This window comes from Sitophilus oryzae, unplaced genomic scaffold (assembly GCF_002938485.1).
Source record: "Sitophilus oryzae breed Bouriz unplaced genomic scaffold, Soryzae_2.0 scaffold_690_pilon_pilon, whole genome shotgun sequence".
NCBI lineage: Eukaryota > Metazoa > Arthropoda > Insecta > Coleoptera > Curculionidae > Sitophilus > Sitophilus oryzae.
Window position 1 is genome coordinate 2,758,906 of NW_022147296.1, and position 25,506 is coordinate 2,784,411.

At 33.3% G+C, this 25,506-nt stretch overlaps 1 protein-coding gene across 14 annotated transcripts in view; it reads left to right on the forward strand.

Moving 5' to 3' along the window:
- Nucleotides 1-25,281, forward strand: part of LOC115888226 (proton channel OtopLc) — a 93,706-nt gene extending 68,425 nt beyond the window's left edge. For 10 of the 14 annotated variants that reach the window (XM_030907866.1, XM_030907872.1, XM_030907870.1 and 7 more), the window contains 5 exons: nucleotides 6,371-6,670; nucleotides 11,623-11,893; nucleotides 13,031-13,312; nucleotides 24,451-24,670; nucleotides 24,724-25,281. In XM_030907866.1, coding sequence (XP_030763726.1) covers nucleotides 6,371-6,670; nucleotides 11,623-11,893; nucleotides 13,031-13,312; nucleotides 24,451-24,670; nucleotides 24,724-25,032 — 1,382 coding nt within the window. In that variant the 3' untranslated portion in view covers nucleotides 25,033-25,281. The remainder of the gene's footprint in view (nucleotides 1-6,370; nucleotides 6,671-11,622; nucleotides 11,894-13,030; nucleotides 13,313-24,450; nucleotides 24,671-24,723) is intronic. The other 4 variants (XM_030907868.1, XM_030907880.1, XM_030907876.1 and 1 more) reach the window with 2 other exon arrangements.
- Nucleotides 25,282-25,506: the final 225 nt, after the last annotated feature.

A 25,506-nucleotide genomic window follows, 5' to 3' on the forward strand; every position in this document is an offset into this window, starting at 1 on the left:
AATTACTGTTAAATGGCGAAGTTTAATATTCGGGGAAAAATAATTTTTGGAAATAGGTTTATGTGTCTGGAAACGGGGGGGCTCTATCCTTTTTTTAATCTTTCTACAGGATTGTTCACCACATACGACACGGAGTATTGTAGCTAGACGATTATATTTTTACAAATTTCGGGTTTTGGGTTCGGTGAAGGACTATTAGAGGTACAATTTAAAAATAATTTTACAAGATACAGAGTGTTCCAAATAAGTAAAAAATATCAAAGTTGTATTTTTTTAAATAGAACACCCTGTATATTATTATATTTTTAGTTTCTACGATTAAAATAAAGGTAAATTTGATTAAGGTTTATTATACTTAAACCTTACCGTTTTTGAAATATTTTAAATTTTGTGAAATTGCAGTAAAAATTTTAAGGCTTCATTTCTCCAAGGGTATCAAAGTTTTTAATACTAAATATTTACTGAAGTTTATTTATTGATCAGTTATTGTGTTGCAATAATAAAAATAATACTACCTTATACAGAGTGTCTAAAAATTTATTTTAAATAATTTCTAGCTTTAAACGCCAATAACTTCTTTAATTTAAATGAAACGCCCTGTATATTTTAGAAGAATCAGATGCACAATTTAATTGTCTATCAAATTGTATTATACCATTTTTAACTATCCCTTCAAGTTTTCGTAGAAAATGCATTTTCTTATAATTTAGACCTCATTTATCAATATACCCATGGAACAATGACATTTTATTATTGAAACCTATGGAATATTGACATCATATATTGACATTCTAGTAATATTATCGTTTTGCTAAAAACGATAATGTTGTATGCAAAAAGAAAAGTATTTAAATCTTTATAAAAAAATATACCATTAATTAAATATAACACCATTATTTCCGCCCATATACTAATTAATTACATACTTAATTGTATTCGTTAATAAATTATTCTAAATAAATGTGGATTTGAATCAGAAATTAATATAATAATAAGTTATCAAAATTAAAGTCTCTGTTGTTATAAATAAGCATTTATTAAAAAATGAAATATCATTTTTAAGGTGTTAGTTTTTTTACCACACTGTCTAATACCCATACAAAATTCAGTTTTTTAGTATTTGGAGCAATTATTATTAATGAACGCAGTCAGTTAATGTAGTTTGAATACTGGAATCATATTAATTGGTCCTCTTTAACAAATATTTAAACAGTTTTTTTATTTTTTAATGAAATAAACGAATTATATCCACAATATTAATATCTGTACTCTTTAAAAATTTGGGACATCTTTAAAAATAAAAATGTCAATATTCCATGGATATATTGATAAATAAGTTCTAAATTACAAGAAAATACATTTTCTACGGAAACTTAAAGAGATAGGTAAAAAATGGTATAATATAATTTGATAGACAATTAAATTATGCATCTGATTCTCGTAAAATATACAGGGTATTCCATTTAAATTAAACAAGTTATTGCCGTTTGAAGCTAATAATTATTTAAAATAAATTTTTTGACACTCTGTATAAGGTAGTATTATTTTATTATTGTAACACAATAACTGATCAATAAATAAACTTCAGTAAATATTTAGTATTAAAAACTTTGGTACCCTTAGAGAAATGAAGCCTTAAAATTTTTACTGCAATTTCACAAAATTGAAAATATTTCAAAAACGGTAAGGTTTAAGTATAATAAACCTTAATCAAATTTACCTTTATTTTAATCGTAGAAACTAAAAATGCAATAATATACAGGGTGTTCCATTTAAAAAATACAACTTTGATATTTTTTATTTATTTGGGACATTCTGTATCTTGTAAAAATATTTTTAAATTGTGGCTCTAATAGTCCTTCAACGAACCCCAAACTTACAATTTGTAAAAATCTCATCGTTTAGCTACAATACTCCGTGTCGTATGTGGTGAACAACCCTGTATAATTACTATTAATTTTTGACTAGTTTTATGTTAATTTTTAATAAATGCCAGTTGGCCTTAAAAAGGTTGTTATTTTGATATGTGTATATATTGATTAAATATGACTTTTAAATGGTGTAGTTTAAAATTCGAGAAATTTGTTTTTTATTTTGGAAATATATTTGTTTCTGGAAACGTTCCGTCCTTTTTTTATCTTTCTATAATTAGTGTTAATTTTTGACAAGTTTTATGTCAATTTTTAGTAAATGACATCCAGAGGTTGACCTCTCCAAAATTATTATCGATTGTCATTCCCTAGTCATCTTTGACACCGTTTTTTTCTTCGATCATAGGGTACATTTATTGCAAAAAAAATCGGCAATAAATAAACGCTCCACAAGGTACCTATAGGACATTTAGTAAATTTTATATTCTCCTTAGGTGGTTACATTGGATGCGGATTCATACAAAAATTTGTTCATAGTTCATAGAACTCTTTACGAATAATCATGGGAAATTGTTAAAAGAAAACAAAAAAAAAGTATGTTATAGTCATTGCTTACCTGCTTACCTATTTCATATGAATTCCTACGAAATTAAAATACGGTCGAAATATTTTGTGTTTGTTCGCACGAAAAGGATCTATTTGTTAGTTTATGGACATGTATTGTGAAATATCGATAAGTTTAATTCACTAACCTTAGCACACCCGTCACCCGAAGACTAAGGGCTCGAACACACTGACGACCAGGTCGCACACAAATGATATAGCGCACACTAACGTCCTGGCCGTCCGTTGGTCGTTGCGACCAGTAGACTGCACTAAAATATTATTATTTTCTGCCGCTTGTTGCCGATTTTCTTCCAAATTAATAATTTTTCAGATGAAACCCCTCAAATTCAACGCACAATATTTTATTTTCTATAAGATATAGTGTTTTAGTGTAGTTTATGCACACGTGCAGAGCAGAAAGTCTAAAGAAATAGTATACAGACTGGATCAAAGGGAAACTTAAATCTAGTCCCTTTTTTATCAAGGGTTTTGACCGCTGAAGGAACAGGTGCTGGAGTATTTGATAAAAGACAAAATTGAGAGCAAGCTTATCATTTTCCTTGGATAAATACTCAACTGTATTCCAGACAGAAATCTACGCCATTCTGTAATGCGCGAGAGAAAACAACAGACGAGCTTACTCCAGGTAAGCAACCTGAACCCAAAGGTATCATCGAGATTTGTCTAAGAATGCCTGGGTGAATTGGGAGCTCTGGCGCGAAGGAATAGAATTAAATTATTCTGAGTGCCGGGTCACAGCCACATCCAAGGCAACGAAGAAGCCGATGAACTAGCTAGGCAAGGATCCTCGGAATCCTATCTTGGCCCAGAGCCAGTACTGGGAATACCCAAAGGTATTATGAACCCAAAATTTTTGATTTTTTTGAAAATTACATGCATGACCCTCGATTTTACGTATAAAGCATAAACATCACATTAACCAATCTCACCGCGACTTTTAAACAAGGGGTTCCCCTTTAATAAACGAATTTTAAACGGGGGTTCCCCCTTTGTCAAGATATCAAGAAATTTCAAGATTTCTTGAATCACGACAAGAAATCAACTCTCAAGAAATGCTCAAGACAAGATTTCTTTTTAATTCTTGAAAATATTTCGAGACAAGACAAGAAATTGCTTGTCACGACAAGATTTCTCGTCTTGCCGATCCCTAGGCCGGAGTAACTGTGCTCCCATCCTATCAAGGACCGGCAGGGTCCAGGGATAGGAGAATAGGTGCAGACACAGAAAGGGAACAAAAACAGATCACAGTGTTTTCAGGCTGTTTTACGTACCTTTATCACTCGACCCAAGCTAGCAGGTATGCATATACTCAATGCACTGATACTACGTACGTAATACTACAGGGTCCGGCAATAGTGCGTCGGGCATCTGTAGCTCCTAGAATAAAAAACTTGAGAATTTCGTTTAAGTGCAAACCTAAAGTATGTACCAGGATGTATTTCAGGAAAATATTTTAACTTTTATAGGGTGGCTCAAAAAAGTGTGAGTGGACCTGGATGATTTTTTTTAAATGGAACACCCTGTATATAATTGCATTTTTGGCTTCCTTTCAGATCACTTTACATAACCCTAAGATATGAATAAATATATTTCGATAGTTTCAGAGATATTAAAAAATGAATAAAAAATATGTATTTTTCAGCCCTTCTTAAAAAAATTATTAAAAATACAAGAACGGTTCTGAAGTCAAAACTATATTAGGTATTTACTTTAGATAGTCTGTTCTTACATTGTTATAAATATAGTAATCGTATATCATACAGGATGTTCAATACTCTACGCCAAACTTTCTAAAATATAAAATAATTTTTCTTTGTTATTTTAAATGGAACACCCTGTATATTATTTTTTTATTAGATGGAGAGTTAAAAAATGAACATTTTTTGTATTTAGAGTATTTCAAAATTTTGAGCGGTTTCGCAGATACGCGCAGTATTATTTCATATGGCGGCTTTCAATGGTAAAATACGAGAGAAAATCATTGGGTGGCTTTGATAAAAATTTACTGTGGAAAATGCCATATGAAATATAAAACCGCAAATACCTGCAGAAACCGTTAAAAATTTTGAAATACTTTAAATACAAAAATGTTCATTTTTTTAAGTCTCCGTCTATTGAAAAATAATATGCAGGGTGTTCCATTTAAAAACGAGGAAAAATTATTTTATATTTTAGAAAGTTTAGCAGAATTTTGAACATTCTGTATAATTTACGATTTTCATATTTATAGCAAAGTAAATACAGGCCATCTAAAGTAAATACCTAATATAGTTTTGATATCAGGACAGTTCTGGTATTTTTAAATTTTTTAAGAAGGGCTGAAAAATACATATTTTTATTTATTTTTAATATCTCTGAAACTATCAAAATATATTTATTCATATCTTAGGGTTATGTAAAGTGATCTGAAAGGAAGCCAAAATGCAATTATATACAGGGTATTCCATTTAAAAAATCATCAGATGTCCACTCACACTTTTTGAGCCAATACTATAGAAGATAAAATATTTTCTTGAAATACATCCCTGGCATTATACTAGGGTTTGCATAAACAAAATTCTCAAGTTTTTTATTCTAGGAGCTACAGATGCCCGACGCACTATTGCCGGACCCTGTATATTATCCAATGAATATTATTTGTGAGAAAATAAGTAAGACCTGGCGGCTCTGGGATCTTGTCGGGCTCAAGTTTCGTTTAGCCGAAATCAGTTATATAGAATATGGGTTTATAGGATGATTCTATACAAGAAAACTAGCACTACATAATTTGATTTTTGCCGCGGAAATTCTTTGCTTTTGAGTAAACTCGAATTTTTAATTTTTCTATTATTAACTAAAATTTAAAACTTTACGGTGTTTTTAATAGTTTTTCATTATAGAATGACGTAAAAACATTTAATATAACAATGTGATCTAATTTTTTTTCGAAAATATATTTTTATCACAATAATTTTCATTGATTTTTCCGGGTTTAGAAGTGCCGAAATGTGATAGGAAGATAAAAACTACATATTTTTGTTTGATTAATAATTTGCTATAACTTTTCTATATAACTATTTCCGCGGAAATCTATCATAAGGGCGGTGTAATGGAAAATCTTCAATATTAAGTTTTCCATAGTATTCTCAACTATTTTGCATACTTTCGGTTTGGTTTTAGTTGGTTTGGTTTAGTTGTCGTTTTTATGCTTTATTGACAATTGTTTTTAAATTTTCGCATTTGTTGACCATAGCGATATTAAGTTGATAAGAATAGATAATATTCATTGATCTGTGTCAAAGGTCGGGAAGAAGATCACTGCATAGTGGTGAAACAAGGCATTTCCGCGGATTTTCATTTTTGTATCGGTGCTTAAAAATAAGTCTACAATATAAAATAATATTAGTTTTTTATATATCTCATTTCGTTACTTGTGAACCATATTCAAAAAAATGGCAACAGCGCATTTCCGCGGAATTTCATTTTCGTATTAGTATTTACAAAGACGTCTAAAATATGAAATAACATTAATTTTTCATGTATGTCATTTCGTTACTTTTAAACCGCATTCAAAAATGGTGACGCGTTTCCGCGGCAAAATTCTTTCAGTAATATACTGCCTGACGTACCTAAATGACAAAATATTATCCAATGAATATTATTTGTGAGAAAATAAGTAAGACCTGGCGGCTCTGGGATCTTGTCGGGTTGGTGCTATTCGAATTCTGTATTTGGTAAACAATCGCCACCAGTTATGTACAAACATATTTTCAAACTAATTCGCATCCAATGTAACCTGTAATACATTTTTGAGACAACCCTACCTTTAGATATTAGTTGATAGTAGTACTAAAACAGTTACTAATATATCGCTCTCCTCGTCGCTCATTAAGGTGTGTTCACTACCGCTAAAAGTATCCCCCCTACCCTGTGGAGGATGTTAAAAAGCACTGTAGCGCCTTTCGTGTATCCTACCGCTACGTCGACCTTATCCACTACGACCGTTAACGCGATTCACGCCACCGTTCCAACCCCGAAGACGACGCCCCGAACTGACTGGAACGAATATTTCAAAACTCGCCCTAACTATCCCATGGCTGACACCACATACCCACCATCCACGTACGCGTCCATCAGAGATTTTTTCGATTTGAAAAGCTTCAACAGTCTTATGTCTCACGATATAGCTAACGGTATGTGCAGGTTTTTATACTAACATTACTAACATTATTTGTTTGCTTGCTAAACTTTAGATTTTTTTTTGTATATTAAGATAAAATAAATTAAAGATCGTTTCGAAATAGATAATAGATTCATAGAAGCGACATGTAGAGGTTTCTAATGATCTTTCAACTAGTAGTGGGAACTATCGAATGAATACTATATCGAAACATTCGATAGTTGCAATTCATTCGAATAATTCGATAGCTAGTAAAAAAACCATTCGTTGAAAACTATTCGAATAAAAATTATCGAATAGATACGTCATCTGCCTTGAAATATTGTATTCTAGTAATTCGGCAGCAAAAACCATTCATTTATAAAATTCATTCATTTATGAAATTCATTTGTTCGTCAGGATCGATTATAATATAATATTAACTGGACTTTAGTTGTCGCCCGGCGACGTAGGTTTCTTTCCGAGAAACCCGACAGCGGTCGGTGGCAATGCTATGAAAGAAGCCGGCATCTTTGATTTTTTGCGGAGTCATATAAAGATAAGGACACATTATTTTTTTTATTAAGGTGCTAGTATTTACACTGAAAATACATTATGAAGGGCGCTGTTGCCATATATTGGTATTAGTTGATATTAGCAAAGAATATTATTGTTTGGCTTTAGTTAGTTAGGGATAGTATGTCTATATATTTTGCATTTTTTTTTTATTAATATTCTGTTGTTACACTGCAATAATACTTGTTATTTTGGATGTAGGAAAATTATTTTTAATGTTTTTAAGCAAATACTGGTTTAATAAAAATAATAACAGTAATAATTTGTTATACCTATTAACAACAAAATTTAAAATCATTTAATATAAACATTTATTTTACGTAGTAGCAAAATATAAACACAAATTAGATGTCAAAATTATTTATATTAGATCCTATTTAAAAATAATATAGTCTTTAAATTTTTTGGCAACGTTGGTTTATTAAATAATAATAATTACAGAACTAATTTGTTATATTAACAACAAACTTTAAAATCATGAAATATAAACATTTATTAATTTTCTAAGCGTGCAGTGTAATGGAAGGAAAATATAAATAAAAAATTAGAAATCAAAATTATTTATATTAGGTACTTTATATTACTATTTAAAAATAATATTTACTTTTACTGGCATTTACTTTAAAAAATAAATGAAATATTTCTTCGCAAAAAACTACATGTAAGAGAATTAACATAAACAAAATACAAACATCGTTAACTTTTTTTTAAATTGGCACGTGTAAAACTTTCAATTTAATTTTCACACCCCATAGTTTGAGTTCGATAACCCCGCATTTACTTAACCACATTACTTAAATATGATTATTAAGTTCAACTAATTCATATTATTAAAACATCTAAAATACAAATATGTATTTTTAAAATTAATTCTAAGTTCATCTCATCTCTCTTAAAAATTGCTACTTCTCAAAATTTCCCATTAAAAAATAGGCCATATATACAATATAAAATAAAATAATTGAAAGATCGGGCTACGGAAAATCACACAAATTTTCGGAAAAATTTTGACACCTGCACACGCACACAATCGTCAATTAAAAAAAACTACTATTTTAGTATTTTAAATATTTTAATAAACTCAAAAATAGCACAGTATTTATAAGGTGAAGTTATACAAATTTGGAAGAACTAATAATGCACTGACGTACACAAAAATCAAACGAATACTAAATTTCATTTATCAAAAGCATTCGATAGTCGTAGCTCAACGATAACCATTTAGTTGCACGGCGAGGTTGTCACATATGCTTTAGTATACAAATGAATGAATGATTTTATTCGAATAAAACCATTCGATAGTTGAAATCATTCATTCAGTAACCATTCGATAGTCTAATTTATTCGATAGTTCCCATCGCTACTTTCAACGTTACGTCATTCTATTGTAGGATTTTCTCTTTCACATCACAAAAACACAGTGAACAATCTCTTATTGCACTAGATAAAAGAGATTGTTCAAGTAATGACGTCGGCAATTCGTAAATTACTGCATATTATGTCATGTATAGTCTGTCCAACGACTCAGGGAAGATTTCGACAGAAAACATCCAAAACATTACATAAATACTATAATTTTTTGGATGTCATCAGTCAGGTATACGTCGTACAAAATAAAAACCGTTGCGGGCTATCGATTAGGCTAATAAATGTGTGCAGTGCTACCACTACACAAATATGGCCCTTATGGGACGTTTTCAATGAGTTTTAAATCTCCCACTCGATATTGTGTTGGCAACGGCGAGGAAGCGGTTGCAGCGGTGCCACGTTTATTTGACATTTGCCAGAATTTTCTGAACGTTAGTTGAGAGTTGTGTCTCGTGTGTATTGAATCTTTTAAAACCTTTGACCAGTGAAGTGAGTTTTTTTTTATTTTGAGAAACAAAACCTACTAATCTTCTATGGAAAATACTTATTAATTCTTGGAATAGTTCAAAAAGTTGCCTATATATTTTATAATCATTTACCACTCTTTATAATAGATAATATTTTGAATTGCCCGAAATCCAGACTGTTATTAATTAAACAAAATGTTTAAAACAATGTTTTTAAGACACCATTACTTGTTTTAAATATTTGTTTAAAACAGAGTATAAAAGTGTTGTAAACATATTTTCGACTTTGTATTTACAATGTTCTTTAAAACCATAAAAATTTGTTTTAAACAATAAAAAAACATGTTTTGTTTAAAAATATTTTTTTTCAGCGCTGCTTGAAACTATTTAAAACTGTTAAGAATTTGAAGTTTATTTTAGAAATTTTAATAGATCTTAGATATAGTAAATTTTTCAAAAATATTTCTCTTTCGATTACAATCTGGCAACAATGCTGTCTACAATCAACGCACGTGCTCGATGACATGCAACAGTTTTTATTTTGTACGACGTATACCTGACCTTAGATAGACTATAATTGTTATTTGTTTGAGTTTATTTTTATTGATTACTATCGATCAATGTGAAAATTAAAAATCGACTGCAAACTCAAACATAAATCGAATTATTTTTCGAATGGTATTTCATAAAAAAAATCAGTTTTTCAACTTTAGAAATCAGCTATTCTCACTTACATGAAAACTACAACGTCTCTGTTTTTTATTTTAGAAATTTTTCTAAACATAGACACGTGTAGGTACCATTTTCATTTATTCACAAAATTTTGAAAAATATAGAAAGATTTCAAAATTACACGGCAATTGGGAATTTGTTAACGACACGTTTTAGCTTATGGCTACAGTAGATTAAATTATTGTAAATCTAAATAAATTAAAATTAATTTAAAAATAAACAGAAACGATCCAGTAGTTCTCAAAATTTAATCAAAAAATAATTTTTTGGAAATTCTCAAAGTAAAATAACTTGGTTATTTGTATTTTGAAGCGTCCACATATCAGACACACTCTAAAACACAAATTTAATAAATATTGATGACGTAACGTTGAACAATTTTGGACAAGTTGTACTTTTTGTAGATCAAAATTTCAATACGCATGCGTCAAATAACAGTTTATTTGTCATATACCATATAATTATTGATTCTATGTCACACACTTATATTTAAACTGTAACTTTAATGACGCCGATTTCAAATTGTAATTATTTGATTGGTGTAATTATTGTACATAGTCTCCCAATTTGGTTGCAAAAATATTACCTCACTTATTAGTAAAGATAGAACCCTGCCGTTTTCGGGAACATTAGTTACTTTTTTGTGAAACCAAAAGTGCCTCAAACACAATTTTAGAGACTCCTGAGATTCCGTGATAACAGAGTGATTTTAAAAACGTTTCCGATACCCCTCGTATCTCAGTTGTAAAACCGGAGTCTTATAGTACCTTTACAAGTAATTAATTGGCGATAGTTAACAATTAGTAGTTACCAGCAATTTGATAGTTAAAACATTAACTAAGCCAATTAATTCCGTGTAAGGACTCATATAAGATTCAGGTTTCAAATGTGTGAAAAGTTGTCTGGAAAGTACCTCAGTTGTCAGACAACTTATTACAAATCCTATCTTTAACTTTGAATAAGGAAGGAGCATATCAAAAATCTTAGGTACACCGCGATAGGCCTCAAATATGGCCGACTTAAATTCCGGTTTATCAGTGTCGTTCTAATTTTATTTAAAAAATGTAAAACTATGATGTAGGGTAGACGTGGGGTAGACTCAATAATTTGTTGTTTTATTTTACGTTGTGAATAAATGTTGGTTGTTATTAAAATTGTTATAAAAATATATAATTCTAATAAAAATAGATAAGTTATAATAAGTATTTATTAACACAAACATCCGATACGTTACTGAATCAGGTAAGTCAAATTAACGTATCTAAATTCTTTGACATCTAATCTTTGACAAGTAATAAATAAAAGCTAAAATGCAAGAAAAATATATAATTTAGTTAATTTAAGTGAATTTCATAAATGATCGGTTTACTACACGTATGTATATTATATAGTCACTTACTAGCGAAAAGTTGTTCCATTATTTCGCTCAATTTTTGCCGAGATCTACCTAGCGTGCGGTAGATCTCACAACCAACTATTTTAGAGTCTTTTTCGATAAATCGCGATAGTGTCACTGTTAATTTAAGTTCTGCCACAATTTCCATCTAGATTTACTACCTTTATACAACTATCAGTAGTAGAATAAATAATAAATAACATAAAATAAGCTCTGTAAAGACTGACAAATCCACAAAATTTCAAATCAAATTCAAATGTGTCAAATGAATGATCCCCACCCTAGAGTGCTTTTTCCGCCCACCATGCATGAATACATGGATAGCATTATGCTCCTTCCTTAGTCTTCTTATTCAAACTATCTTTACTAATAAGTCAAATAATATTCGTTTGCGACCAAAATGAAACACTGCCTGAAAGTGTATATGTGTATCTTTTAAATTTGCAGTGGCTGCTGAATCAGAACTAGCCGATGATTTCTCAAATGCAATCACGAATAGTAATAGTTCTGAAGTTTTTGAGGACATCCTACCTCAATCGTTGATTGGCTACTTTACTAGAAACCTAACTAGTTCAAACGATAGCTGTGGCAGGATAAATATCATGGGAAACATTGTTCAGGACTCAGCTCCGTACCTGTTTCCATTCATCATTGAATATTCGTTAATCGGTGCCGCTGTCATATATGTTATGTGGAAACATATCGGAAGGAATCCCAGGTAATGCTCAGCTATAGCAATTAACAAAGGGTGGCTTGAATTCGACGCTCATCATTGGGATTTCGGAAACCGTAAGAAATACAGGATCGGTTAAATGGAGGCAAAGTTACGGTTTCCGAAATCCCAATGATGAGCGTCGAATTCGAGCCACCCTGTACACAAATTAAAATAATTTTTGATTATACAGGCTGCTTCAAAAAGTTTGACGATAAAACTTTATTTTTTTAGATGTATATATTTTATTTGTAGTTTTCATCTCTATAAAGCGCTCCTACCAAATCTCTACAACTTCCGGAAAGATTTGGTAGTAGAGGAGTACTCCAACCTCCAACTACAATCAAAAACAATAGCGCCACCGTTAATTTTATACTATACTGATACCTACTATACAGAGAAGACCAGGCTACTAGTAACATAGCAAGTTGCCGGACGAATTTACGTTTACCCGATTTGCGTTCGTACTAGAGATTCACGAAGTGAGGCAGTACAGTACGTCTGTCCGTTCTGTAGCTACGGGGTATCCATGAGAGGGGAAACGATATTCTCTCGATGTTTTTCGTTAAAAATTAGACGACGCGTCCCATCAATAAAAATTCGACAAATTTGCAAGTAGCCAATAAAATGAGTGGGCGGAGCGATTTGCGGTGACGTACTCCTCAAGTCGACGTATAAAATATATTGCTGTTTATTTAAATGTTTTTTGTCCGCATTCCTTTCATAGACACAGATCCAGCAGACGTACTGTACCTATTTTTATTTTATCGCATTTTTTCGCCTGCTTTTTATCCGGCGGACGGGTAAACGCTAATTCGTCCGGTTCTGCCTATGTTACTACTACGGTGGTCCGGTCTGTATATGATATATGATATCAAAAACTACCGGTTCTAAGTTAAAAATGATCAATGATCTAACGAGAATCTAAAAATAAAAAAATAGGGTGATAAGTATCAAAAAATATAAAATATAAGGTTATATCTGCCAGGACTGCCAGACGTTTTTGAAGCACGACCCTGTATCTTCAAAAATAATTTTCATTTTCAAGTCACAAAATAAATAATTTATAACGTATATTATTATTGTTGGCTCGCCTTTTCCAGTATCGATCTGCCGTAAATACTAACTAAATTTTTACTTCAGATACGTAACCCAAGAAGATCTGGAACACCGACTGGAAATCATGCTAAGCCGTAGAGCGGTGGCAATGGCTCAGGCTCAGCAAGGAAGAGTAGATTGTGTGGGAGCATCCAAAGGCTTATTCTTTGGATTATTGATGTTGGTTGCATCGCTCATTTGTCTGATCCTATTCTTCGTATTAATTCACCACAAAGAACTTGGTCTGCTAGCTATTTGGCTCGCGGATGTTTCGCATTGCGTTCTTATGGTAATGAGCATCATAGCAATAATAATTGGCTTCATACGGTTAGTAATATAATTTTTTTAACTATATGAAATGCTAATATTTAAGAGTACCAATTTGAGCATGAAATAAATAGACTTCTTAGGCTTAATCTACCCAAAAAAAATAGTTTAAATTTATTTTTAAATAAGCATATAAAATATTACTCAATAACATAAAACCCAATAAAATTAATGGTGGGTTCATACAGCCAAATAAAATAAAATAAAATAAGAAAGTTGGTTATATGGGATACCGTACATGCGTTCATACAGCCAAATAAAATAAAAAGTCTTTATCTTTTAACTTCTTGTTTTATTTTATGTGAAAACGGCTTTGCGCACGCTTAATTCTAACCTACAAATATTTTCAGTTTGGATTTAATTTATTTTTTAATTTCACATAAGTAAAATGTATAATATAGTAGGCAACGAATAAATAAATATACTATAAATAGTAAAATTACTATAAACAATCGTAAAAGTTAACTTTTATCCAGCCTTATCGTACTGCGCATGAGCAAATATATATTTCTTATTTTATTTTATTTGCCTGTATGAACGCACACAAATAAGAATTCCTTATTTCTTATTTTATTTTATTCTTATTTTATTTTATTTGGCTGTATGAACCCACCTAAATTATTATTATCCAACTGTAGTTGGGAGGTTGGAGCCTTTGGTGTCGGTTTTTCTTGCAAACATTAAAGGATTTGCGAACACTGAAGGACGCGACTTTTTTCTTAACTAAAAAGCAACTGAGTAGCTCATTATACAGGGTGTCCCAGAAATAAGTGCAACTATTTTAAGGGGTGGTAGATCTCGATAAAAGAAACACATTTTCTCTTTATCGATTTTCAAATAAGTCCAAAATAACGGAGTTTTTTACTTTGAGAATTTCCAAAAAAAAAATATTTTTTGCTAAAATTTTGAGAACCACTGGATCTTTTTTGGATATTCTTTATTTTTTTATAATTATTAGATTTATAAATTATTTTTTTTTAAATAAAAACTAAAAAAAATTCAAAAAATTCCGATTTTTCAATTTTTTTTTCGCAAAAAAAAAACAAATAGGCGTGTTCCTGGGGTTGAACTATACTACAGAGTTAAAATACTTGCACTTATTTCTGGGTCACCCTGTATACTCGTTATAGCAGTATTTTAACTGGTAGTAATGTTCAACCCCAGAAACACGCTTATTAGGTTTTTTTCGCGAAAAAAAAATTTGAAAATTCGAAATTTTTTGGATTTTTTTTTAGTTTTTATTTAAAACGCATAATTTCTTGATACTGTGGCAACATAGGCAGTAGATTAAAATTACTAGAAAAAAAAATTCCAGAAAAGATCCAGTGGTTCTAAAATTTTAGCAAAAAATCATTTTTTTTGGAAATTTTCTCTAGTAAAATAACTCCGTTATTTTGGACTTATTTGAAAAACGATAAAGAGAAAATATGTTTCTTTTGTCGAGATCTACCACCCCTTAAAATACTTGCACTTATTTCTGGGACACCCTGTATAGTATTCATGACATATAATAGCTGAAATACTGGGTTGTCAGTATATGAAAAAAAATATACACTTCCTCAATAAATTAACGCACCACAAAAAAATAACCAAAAGTTTAAGTTAAGTTTTTGTCAAAACCACTTATCCGATTTGGACGATTTTTTTTTTGAATGATAGGTTATTCTTTCCACAATGTTACTATACTAACTGTATTTTGATAGGAACCCTTTTTATACTAATACCGGGTGTAGCAATTATAACGTGTTTTTTTTAATAAAATTTGTGACACCCTGTAGAGTTGATCAGTTACAGTATCAAGTTAAAATTGAAATCACATTTTAGCCTTATCTTTTTTTTACATTTTATTTTTTTATTTACTCCACTATCTTCCTTATTACACGAGAAACAACATTTTATAGGATGACATGATTTAATATTGGTTTTAATTAATATTTTTCCATTTTACTCACTAAAGTAAGTAGCAGGCTATGGAAAAACACGGATTACCAGTAAATGTCAAATAGAGATGCTAGTTTCTGTGCAAACTTGTAGACCATTAGTATCTCTGAGCTGAGTTTGAAGGGTCCGAGCTGTTACGAAACGTTGTCTTAATGTTGGGAGTTTTAAAAAACGTTCCTGAATCGGATTGGTTCTTCGATTCCTGCCTTGTCCCGGCCTGCGACAATTACTCCCAGTATCTCTATATCGTGAGTTACATTAAATCGTTCACCAATTCTTCGGTAGCTCCAACCTTCCCAGACAATATTAATGCTTGAGCACATTCTTCGCCAGTAAGATTTCTTGTTTCACGTGCACGTTGCATATTTTTGATATTGTTGCGAGCCGGTGTGGACTCGACCTAACCTCACAATATGGCCCGCCCTCGGATGACCTTAACATCGCATAGACACCGCAATGATTCATTCGTTCGAGAAGAATCGAGACCCACTAGAATGGACTCGTACATACGAGAACCTTCGAAAACCTTCTCTATGCGCCTAACGATCTTTGGACTATTCTAGATTTCTTTTACCTGTCGGTATAAAAGCCGGCGGCAGTGGCCTAGAGAGGGCAGTTATAAATATACAGTTGACGCGCTAAAATTCAAAAATAAATTCTTAGTTATAAATCGTTTGTAAATAGTTCTATAAGTCTTTTATCGTTATTATTTTTGTTCATTAGTGTTAAATAAATAGTGTTTAAATAAATTGTGACTTTCTATCCACACGGAACCGACGAAAAACGTAACAATTGGTGTCAAGTGTGGCGTGTGTGATAGACTAGAAGAATAAAAAGACTGACAATGGCTCCGAAAAAATTGTTGAAAGACTTGAAAGTGTCGGAATTAAAATGCGTACTGGAAGAGAGGGAATGCGAAACAGATGGAAAGAAAAGCATTTTACAAGCCAGACTGAGAGACGTTTTGATTGAGGAAGGTGAGGATCCTGACACATTTTGCTTTGAGCTGGAAGGTGACCTTGACTCGTCATTGAAAAATTTACAAGACAATTTAAACGACAACTTGAACAATTTGAATAGTAAAATGATTAACTTGGAAGTTAATTTAGAAGAGAAAATCAGTGATAAAATTAATATTTTGGAAGATAAGATCGCAGAAAATTCTAAAGACATACAGGCCAGCTTTAATAATAAAATACTTAATTTAGAAGAAAAGATAACAGAAAATTCCAGGGAATTAGAAGAAAAGATTATAGAGAATTCTACGGAGCTACAAAGACAAAATAACACAAATTGAGGACGATGTAAATAAAAAATCGAAATTTTAAAACAAGAAATAGAAAAGGCCAATTCACCAAAATGTCAAGAAACATCGGAGGCACCGAAACTAGTCGAAAATAAGTATATCTCAAAGTCAGTTATTAAGCCTCCACAGTTTGACGGAAAAACCGCTTGGGCCAATTATTTTTGCCAGTTTGAGGCCGCTGCGAGAGCGAACGGATGGACAATCGCTGAAAAGGCTACCGCTTTGACTGTCGCACTGCGAGGAGATGCGACTGATATCCTGCAGACATTGTCACCATCGGAACAGGGAGATGATCAGCAATTGGTACGACATTTAGAGATGAGGTACGGCCAAGCTCATTTGGAACATGTCTATCATTCCCAGCTAAAAAATCGCATTCAAAAGTCAAATGAGTCTCTGCAGGAGTTTGAAGCCGACGTAGCCCGCCTCGTTCGCCTTGCGTACCCTGCTATGCCCGAAAATGTTATGGAGCGCTTAACAGTACAGGCTTTTATTGATGGTTTACGTGACAACGAGACAAGGCAAACACTTCTTTTAGCTCATCCAACGCATTTGGGAGATGCCCTAGCACGTGCCCTGGAATTTGAGGCCGCGAAAGAATGCTCTAGGTCTCTAGGATTTGTACGGGCTGTTGAGGAGAGTTCCGACGATTCCAAAGTGGAAAGGATTGTGCGGAAAGTACTGGATCAGTATATGAGCAAGAAGGGGGGACCGATTCGCTGTTGGAATTGCGGACAGATGGGAAATCGTTGCAAAGAAGAGAAAGAAGTGAAAGTCTTAAGGACGACTGTGGTTGGTGATAGTTGGCAAACCGAAGATCTTGCAAATGACCAAATCAGTGATCCAGAGTTGGGTTTGGTGATTAACTGGAAAAACGCGGACCAGAGACCAACTTGGGAGGAAGTTTCCAGATATTCGCCGAACGTGAAGTCGTACTGGTCCCAGTGGAATTCATTGGTAATAGATAACGGATTACTTCGCCGTGTGATTGTGAGACTAGAGGGACAAGAAGAGAGAAGGCAGATCGTCATTCCAAAGAAGAGGGTCCCGGAAGTCTTGGCGGAAGTTCACAATGGAACCAGCGGTGGACATCTTGGTGTTACCAAGACACTTGGCAAGCTGCGTGAACGGTTCTACTGGGTGAACTGCAAAGAAGATGTGAGGGCCTGGTGTAAGAAATGTGACATTTGCGCAGCCATTAATGGGCCACAAAAGCGTGGTAAAGCCCCTATGCGCCAGTACAATGTTGGTAGTCCCTTCGAACGAATAGCGATCGACGTGGCTGGTCCTTTCCCGGAGACGAACGATGGCAACAAATACATTGTGGTAGTAATGGATTACTTCAGCAAATGGGTCGAGGCCTACGCGTTGCCAAATCAAGAAGCGTCCACGATTGCTGATGCCCTTGTTAAAGAATGGATCTGCAGGTTTGGTGTTCCCATGGAGCTTCATTCAGATCAGGGAAGAAACTTTGAGTCCAATCTGTTCCAAGGCGTCTGTGAAGTCCTGAACATCCGCAAGACCAGGACGACTGCTCTACATCCACAATCCGATGGGATGGTTGAACGCATGAACAGAACTATCAACCGTTATCTGGCCAAAGTAGTCTCTGACCACCAAAGAGACTGGGACAAATTTCTTCACCTGTTCCTGTTGGCCTACCGTTCATCCGTCCAAGAATCTACAGGGCAAACTCCAGCCAGCATCGTTATGGGACGGGAAGTGCGCCTACCCTGTGATCTGAAATTTGGTTGCCGACCGGGAGAAGAAGTCGCCGGAGAAGATTATGTCCACACACTACGTCAAAGGATGGACGACATTCATCAGAGAGTCCGCCTAAATATTCAAAGTGCTAGTGACCGAATGAAGGAACACTACGACATTCAAGCTGAGCATGGAGGATACCAACCAGGGAAGTTGGTGTGGCTATATAACCCGCAGAGACGTCGTGGGTTATCTCCGAAGCTACAATCCTCGTGGGAAGGGCCATACGAAGTCATGGATAGAATTAATGACGTCGTATACCGTATCAGAAAATTGCCAAAAGGAAAACCGAGGGTAGTCCATTTCAACCGTTTGAGCCCCTACCAAGGCGAAATAGAAGATCGTGCTGGGACCGTGAGAACCTGCAGCTTTGATCCCCCTGATTCGGAGATGTCCTTTGACGATTTCATGGCCCGATACAACAGCAGTGAGAAGGCTCGCTATGGTGTAACCAAAGAAGATCAACGAGACCTCTTTTCCGTGCCTCCTGATTATTCGCTCGCTCATTGTGTGGCTCGAGATTTGCGGATGTCCAGAGGAATCGCTGCGACGTTCAATGAGAAGTTTGGGCGTGTCGGAGAACTACGCCGACAGGATCCAGAGGTTGGAAGCGTCTTGAGGCTAACCGACAATGCACATGGTCAAGCAAGGCACATCTTCTACCTGGTCACCAAGGAATGGTCCCCGAGTAAGCCGACTTATCTCAATCTATGGAAGACCCTGATTGAACTGAGAGAAGCCCTGCTAAACAACAACATTGCACGATTAGCCATTCCGAAGCTGGCGTGTGGACTCGATGGTTTGAGTTGGCGTACAATCCGGAACATGATTGAAGTCTTGTTCAGATTTACGGGAATCGAGATCCTCGTTTGCTGCTACAACCCAAAGCTGAGATCGGGAGAGAAAACTGTAGACTGCTATTTCTACCAGACTTCGCAATGTACCAGGGGCCAGCTTTGCAAATACCTTCATTCACCGTATAATCTCGGGACGAGCATGTGCCTAAGAAGGGGGCAGTGTTGCGAGCCGGTGTGGACTCGACCTAACCTCACAATATGGCCCGCCCTCGGATGACCTTAACATCGCATAGACACCGCAATGATTCATTCGTTCGAGAAGAATCGAGACCCACTAGAATGGATTCGTACATACGAGAACCTTCGAAAACCTTCTCTATGCGCCTAACGATCTTTGGACTATTCTAGATTTCTTTTACCTGTCGGTATAAAAGCCGGCGGCAGTGGCCTAGAGAGGGCAGTTATAAATATACAGTTGACGCGCTAAAATTCAAAATAAATTCTTAGTTATAAATCGTTTGTAAATAGTTCTATAAGTCTTTTATCGTTATTATTTTTGTTCATTAGTGTTAAATAAATAGTGTTTAAATAAATTGTGACTTTCTATCCACACGGAACCGACGAAAAAAAAAAAAAAACGACTGACACTGACAACAAGCATCTCTATTTGATATTTACTGGTAATCCGTGTTTTTCCATAGCCTGCTACTTACTTTAGTGGGTAAAATGGAAAAATGTTAATTAAAACCAATATTAAATCATGTCACCCTATAAAATGTTGTTTCTCGTGTAATAAGGAAGATAGTGGAGTAAATAAAAAAACGAAATGTAAAAAAGGCTAAAATGTGATTTCAATTTTAACTTGATACTGTAACTGATCAACTCTACAGGGTGTCACAAATTTTATTAAAAAAACACGTTATAATTGCTACACCCGGTATTAGTATAAAAAGGGTTCCTATCAAAATACAGTTAGTATAGCAACATTGTGGAAAGAATAACCTATTATTCAAAAAAAAATCGTCCAAATCGGATACGTGGTTTTTGACAAAAACTTAACTTAAACTTTTGGTTATTTTTTTGTGGTGCGTTAATTTATTGGGGAAGTGTATTAAAAAAATATATTTTACACAATTGAAAGAAATAGAAGAAATGTTGAGAGTAAGTTTACATTACTCTTAAGTATTAGCTTTTGACGATCAACGTATATGTAGATGTAGCAGGCGCTAGGCGTATCGAATAACTCGACATTTTGCAGAAAGGCTAGGCATATTATAAAACGAGGGTGTTTTTTAGACAATAGAAGGGAATATTACAAAGAGCCTATTTGTTTTCAGTCGCTTTGCAAAATTCCTAATTAAAATCAGGCAAACTAAGCAATGATGATGATATTTGCTGTACATTTCTGCAAAAAAGCCGTTTGTTTGCAGTCAATCTTCAAAATGCCTAATGAAGACTAAGTCAGATTGCACAAAACATTTTATATACGCGGGATTGATATAACTAACCTAAATTTAACCAACGACATTTCTTGAACTTCTCTTTCAACAGTAGGAACTAATGGCACAAAATAGTGATAATTCTGTTATTGAGAGTATGGTTACGGACGATTATTATAAAGATCTAAATTCATTTTATTCTAAAAGACAGCAAAGTTCCACAAAGAAGCAGCCCTGGACACAGAATTACAGAGCATAATAATTAAAATGAAATGAGATATTAATATTAAGTTTTTAATATATTTTGTATTTAAAATTATGTTACTTATAAATCTAATTTATGAAATAGGGTTCAAGTTGTTTTCGTCTAAGCAAAATAAAATTATGTATACCGGGTGCGTCTCAAAAGTGCGTCTCAACATTTTTTTTAGTTAAAAAAACGAGGTTTGGTATTGTACGGATTCCGTGGGTCCACTATTTAAACTCACGATAAAATACTTAACGAATTAATTTGTTTCACTCTGTACACACAACTTATACTATTTACAACACAACTTATGCAACTAGTATTACTCTAACGGTATTTCGCGGTATTATTCAAACTTCAGACTATCTTCAGACTTGTCCAACTGTCGTAAGCGCTCCTTTTATATAGCTGTGGTGAGTGTTTCGCGAACAATCCAAAATTATCGGGACGGGTCCGCCATCTACTAGTATATTCTATTGTCTGCTTCGCTTACTTGTCGACTTGATTAAGAGATGGCGCTACAACAAAAAAATGTCTTCAGATTTCTTGACACGTTGCGGTTTTAGTTGCTCGCTTCTCCGACAGATGGCGCCACATACACCTTGACAGTATGTTAGTATATGACATAAATTAGGATTGATTGACGTATTCAATTGTTTTCGGTCACTTCCGGTTTCACCGGAAACGACTACAACTTTTGATTTTTAAATGGCACTCCCGATATTTTTTTACTTTATTCGATAGAGAATGTCACTCTGAATAGAATGACATATCATATGTCAACTTTTGACATTTTCGCATATTTATGGTTTATTTGAAATTATAACTTGCGGTTCGTAACGAAAATTTGACTTAAAATACCAAGTGTGTGGTATCAAATTATTCGTAAAAAAATGCTTTTTCCAAATATGCTAATGAGCCACCCTCGTTCCATTTGAAAAAATTGAGATATGATTAAAAATACGATTTAAGCATTTTCTAACTGGCCAGGACAAGACACTTAAAACATTAGACGATCAAATCTATTTTTCCAAGGCTCCTTGATGAAGAATTAGTGTTTTTAACATAGCCATGGCACTCTAGATTGAATTTTAAAATACAATTTTTTATTAAGCGAGAATGTCAAAAGTTGACATATGATATGTCATTCTATTCAGAATGTCATTTTCTATCAAATAAAGTAACAAAATACCGAGGGTGCCATTTAAAAACCAAAAGTTGTAGTCATTTCCGGTGAAACAGGAAGTGACCAAAAACAATTGAATATACCGATCAATCCTAATTTATGTCATATACTAGCATACCAAATCTCGTTTATTTATCTGCAAAAATAAAAAAAGTTATATAGGGGTGAGCCACTTTTGAGACGCACCCGGTATAGAATGCGGTATTTTTATTACAGCGCAAATTCTTCAATATGCTCATACCTGACTAAACTTAGGTCATTTTTTAATAATCTGACTGTTTTATAATATGCTTAGATTGCTTAGTCTGTTTGCAGAAAGCCGGATTATTCTATACCCCTGCGATATACATATTTTATATCACATTATCATCGAGACACTGCATGTAATTTTTTGCTTATTTGAATATTTCTTACATATCAATGAAATACCGTATTATCGAAAAAAAAAACGACGTCAGCGATGGCTATGAAATGAAGATCGCTGTCATTTTGTATGTAAAATTATATGTCATTTCCAAGCCAACCGGACGCCGTTTTTTTTCAATCATAGGGTATATACAATAAATACACCGATAGGTAATAGTATAGTTGCCGTCAGAAATAGTTCAGATTATGATTATTGTATTGTTCCCAGTCATTAGTATATAGAAAAACTCGTGAATATTGGGATGGCTCAAAAGGTGTTAAAAATTGTGCGGCGTGTTTCACGAATTTATTATCGCGTCTTCGAGTACTAAAACTTAGTTCCCAACACCGACGAATTTTTCTATACATATAGTTCAAATTGAGTTTAAATATCTATAGTTCAGATTATTTACCATTATAAAAAAACTGAAAACCCCCAAACCCGACCTTTTTAGGTTGGGTTAGTTCTGTTTTTGCATAAAATTCTAGTAGTGGGAACTATCGAATGAATACTATCGAAACATTCGATAGTTGCAATTCATTCGAATAATTCGATAGCTAGTAAAAAAACATTCGTTGAAAACAATTCGAATAAAAATTATCGAATAGATGCGTCATCTGCCTTGAAATATTGTATTCTAGTAATTCGGAGGCAAAAACCATTCATTTATAAAATTCATTCATTTATGGATTTATTCGTCAGGATCGATTATAATAAAATATTAACTGGATTTTAGTTGTCGCCCGGCGACGTAGGTTTCTTTCCGAGAAACCCGACAGCGGTCGGTGGCATTGCTACGAAAGAAGCCGGCATCTTTGATTTTTTGCGGAGTCATATAAAGATAAGGACACATTATTTTTTTTATTGAGGTGGTAGTATTTACACAGAAAATATATTATGAAGGGCGCTGTTGCCATATATTGGTATTAGTTGATATTAGCAAAGAATATTATTGTTTGGCTTTAGTTAGTTAGGGATAGTATGTCTATATATATTTTGCATTTTTTTTAGTAATATTCTGTTGTTACACTGCAATAATACTTGTTATTTTGGATGTAGGAAAATGATTTTTAATGTTTTTAAGCAAAGACTGGTTTAATAAAAATAATAATAACAGTAATAATTTGTTATACCTATTAACAACAAAATTTAAAATAATTTAATATAAACATTATTTTACGTAGTAGCAAAAATTTAAATTTCTCACCCCATAGTTTGAGTTCGATAACCATTTACTTAACCACATTACTTAAATATGATTATTAAGTTCAACTAATTCATATTATTAAAACATCTAAAATACAAATATGTATTTTTAAAATTAATTCTAAGTTCATCTCATCCCTCTTAAAAATTGCTACTTCTCAAAATTTCCCATTAAAAAATAGACCATATAGATATATACCATATAAAATATAATTGAAAGATCGGGCTACGGAAAAAAACTACTATTTTAGTATTTTAAATATTTTATAGGACAGTATTTATAAGGTGAAATTATAAAAATTTGGAAGAACTAAGAATGCACTGACGCACACAAAAATCAAACGAATACTAAATTTCATTTATCAAAAGCATTCGATAGTCGTGGCTCAACGATAACCATTTAGTCGCACGGCGAGGTTGTCACATATGCTTTAGTATACAAATGAATGAATGATTTTATTCGAATAAAACCATTCGATAGTTGAAATCATTCATTCAGTAACCATTCGATAGTTTAATTCATTCGATAGTTCCCATCGCTATAAAATTCATGTTTATAAATAAAACATTTTATTCTTTTACTTATCTAAATGCTTGAAATTACATTCATATGTACCCGCACTATACTGATCCGACTGGCGATATCTTTGGAACTTCTGTATATGGTTTACAAGGAAAATAAAGAATTGTTGGAATCTGTATTATTGCTGGCGACAGCTATTGCACATAATAGATATTCAGTATTGCACGTGAAAAACTCATCAGCCATCATTTTATTTTTGCATTGCTTCGCTTCTTCCACGCCCACATCATTATTCTCACATCCACCATTTGTCACGAATGAAGAATGCACGCGGTGAAATCCTCCAACATAAATTACAGGGTCCAGAATCTTAAGTTCAAAACGGAAGAACAAAGCGACTTGAACGACATCTTGTTGCGAGTGTCTGCATTCGGCCTGTTTACTTATGCAGTCTTCAGCGTGATCGCCGGTCATCTCAGCATCATCACCGGAGATATACCCAACCTTCTAGTAATGGTTACCGGGATCATCGCTGTTCTACAGGTACTGAGATTTAAGTGCTAATAAATAAGAATGTATTAAGGCGATTTTTTCAGGTTATTCTCCAATTCCTATTTATTGCCGATGTTTCAAGACGGAGAGTACACTTACCCGAGCACGATAGAACTAAACCGGGACGTCAAGTGGTTACTTTCCTGCTTATTTGCAACTTAACTATGTGGATCATCTACACTTTCGAAGCACAAAAAGTCGAAGCCAATCCTGTTCAAAAACAATTCTACGGTTTTCTCTCGTGGGCAATAATACAACGCATCACGCTACCTTTGTGCATTTTCCACCGATTTCACTCTGCCGTTACATTGGCCGAAATATGGAAAACCAGTTACAAAGCGAGACTTGAATAAACCACTTAAATCGAAAGTCAGATTAAATCTAATTTGACAAAAACAAGAGAAATTAAAACCAAAGTTGATTGAAAGCTTTACATTGTTATTTTCGTCGTCTTTAATTTAAAAGTTAATTTAAATTGTCTAATAGTTTTAAGTCGACTTACGAGGGCTTTCATAACTGTAGATATAGTCTATAAAATGAATAACCTTGAATTTTGAAAGTTATTTTTTACCACATGGCAAATATAAAATCCCTCTATCAAACAAGTTACTGATATTCTTTAAATTGAGTGCCTGAACGAATCAGATAGGTAACTCTTAACTTTACTTTCGTGAAATAGAAAAGGAAAATAATAAAACAAGTGACAGTTCCTCCCCTTCTTGCAAAAATCAACACGAAATGTCATAATTGACAAAAGTAAAATGTCATCAGCTTTTGACATTTCTAAATATTAGACGAATGCCGTCTCTAATGGAACAGCCACGGAG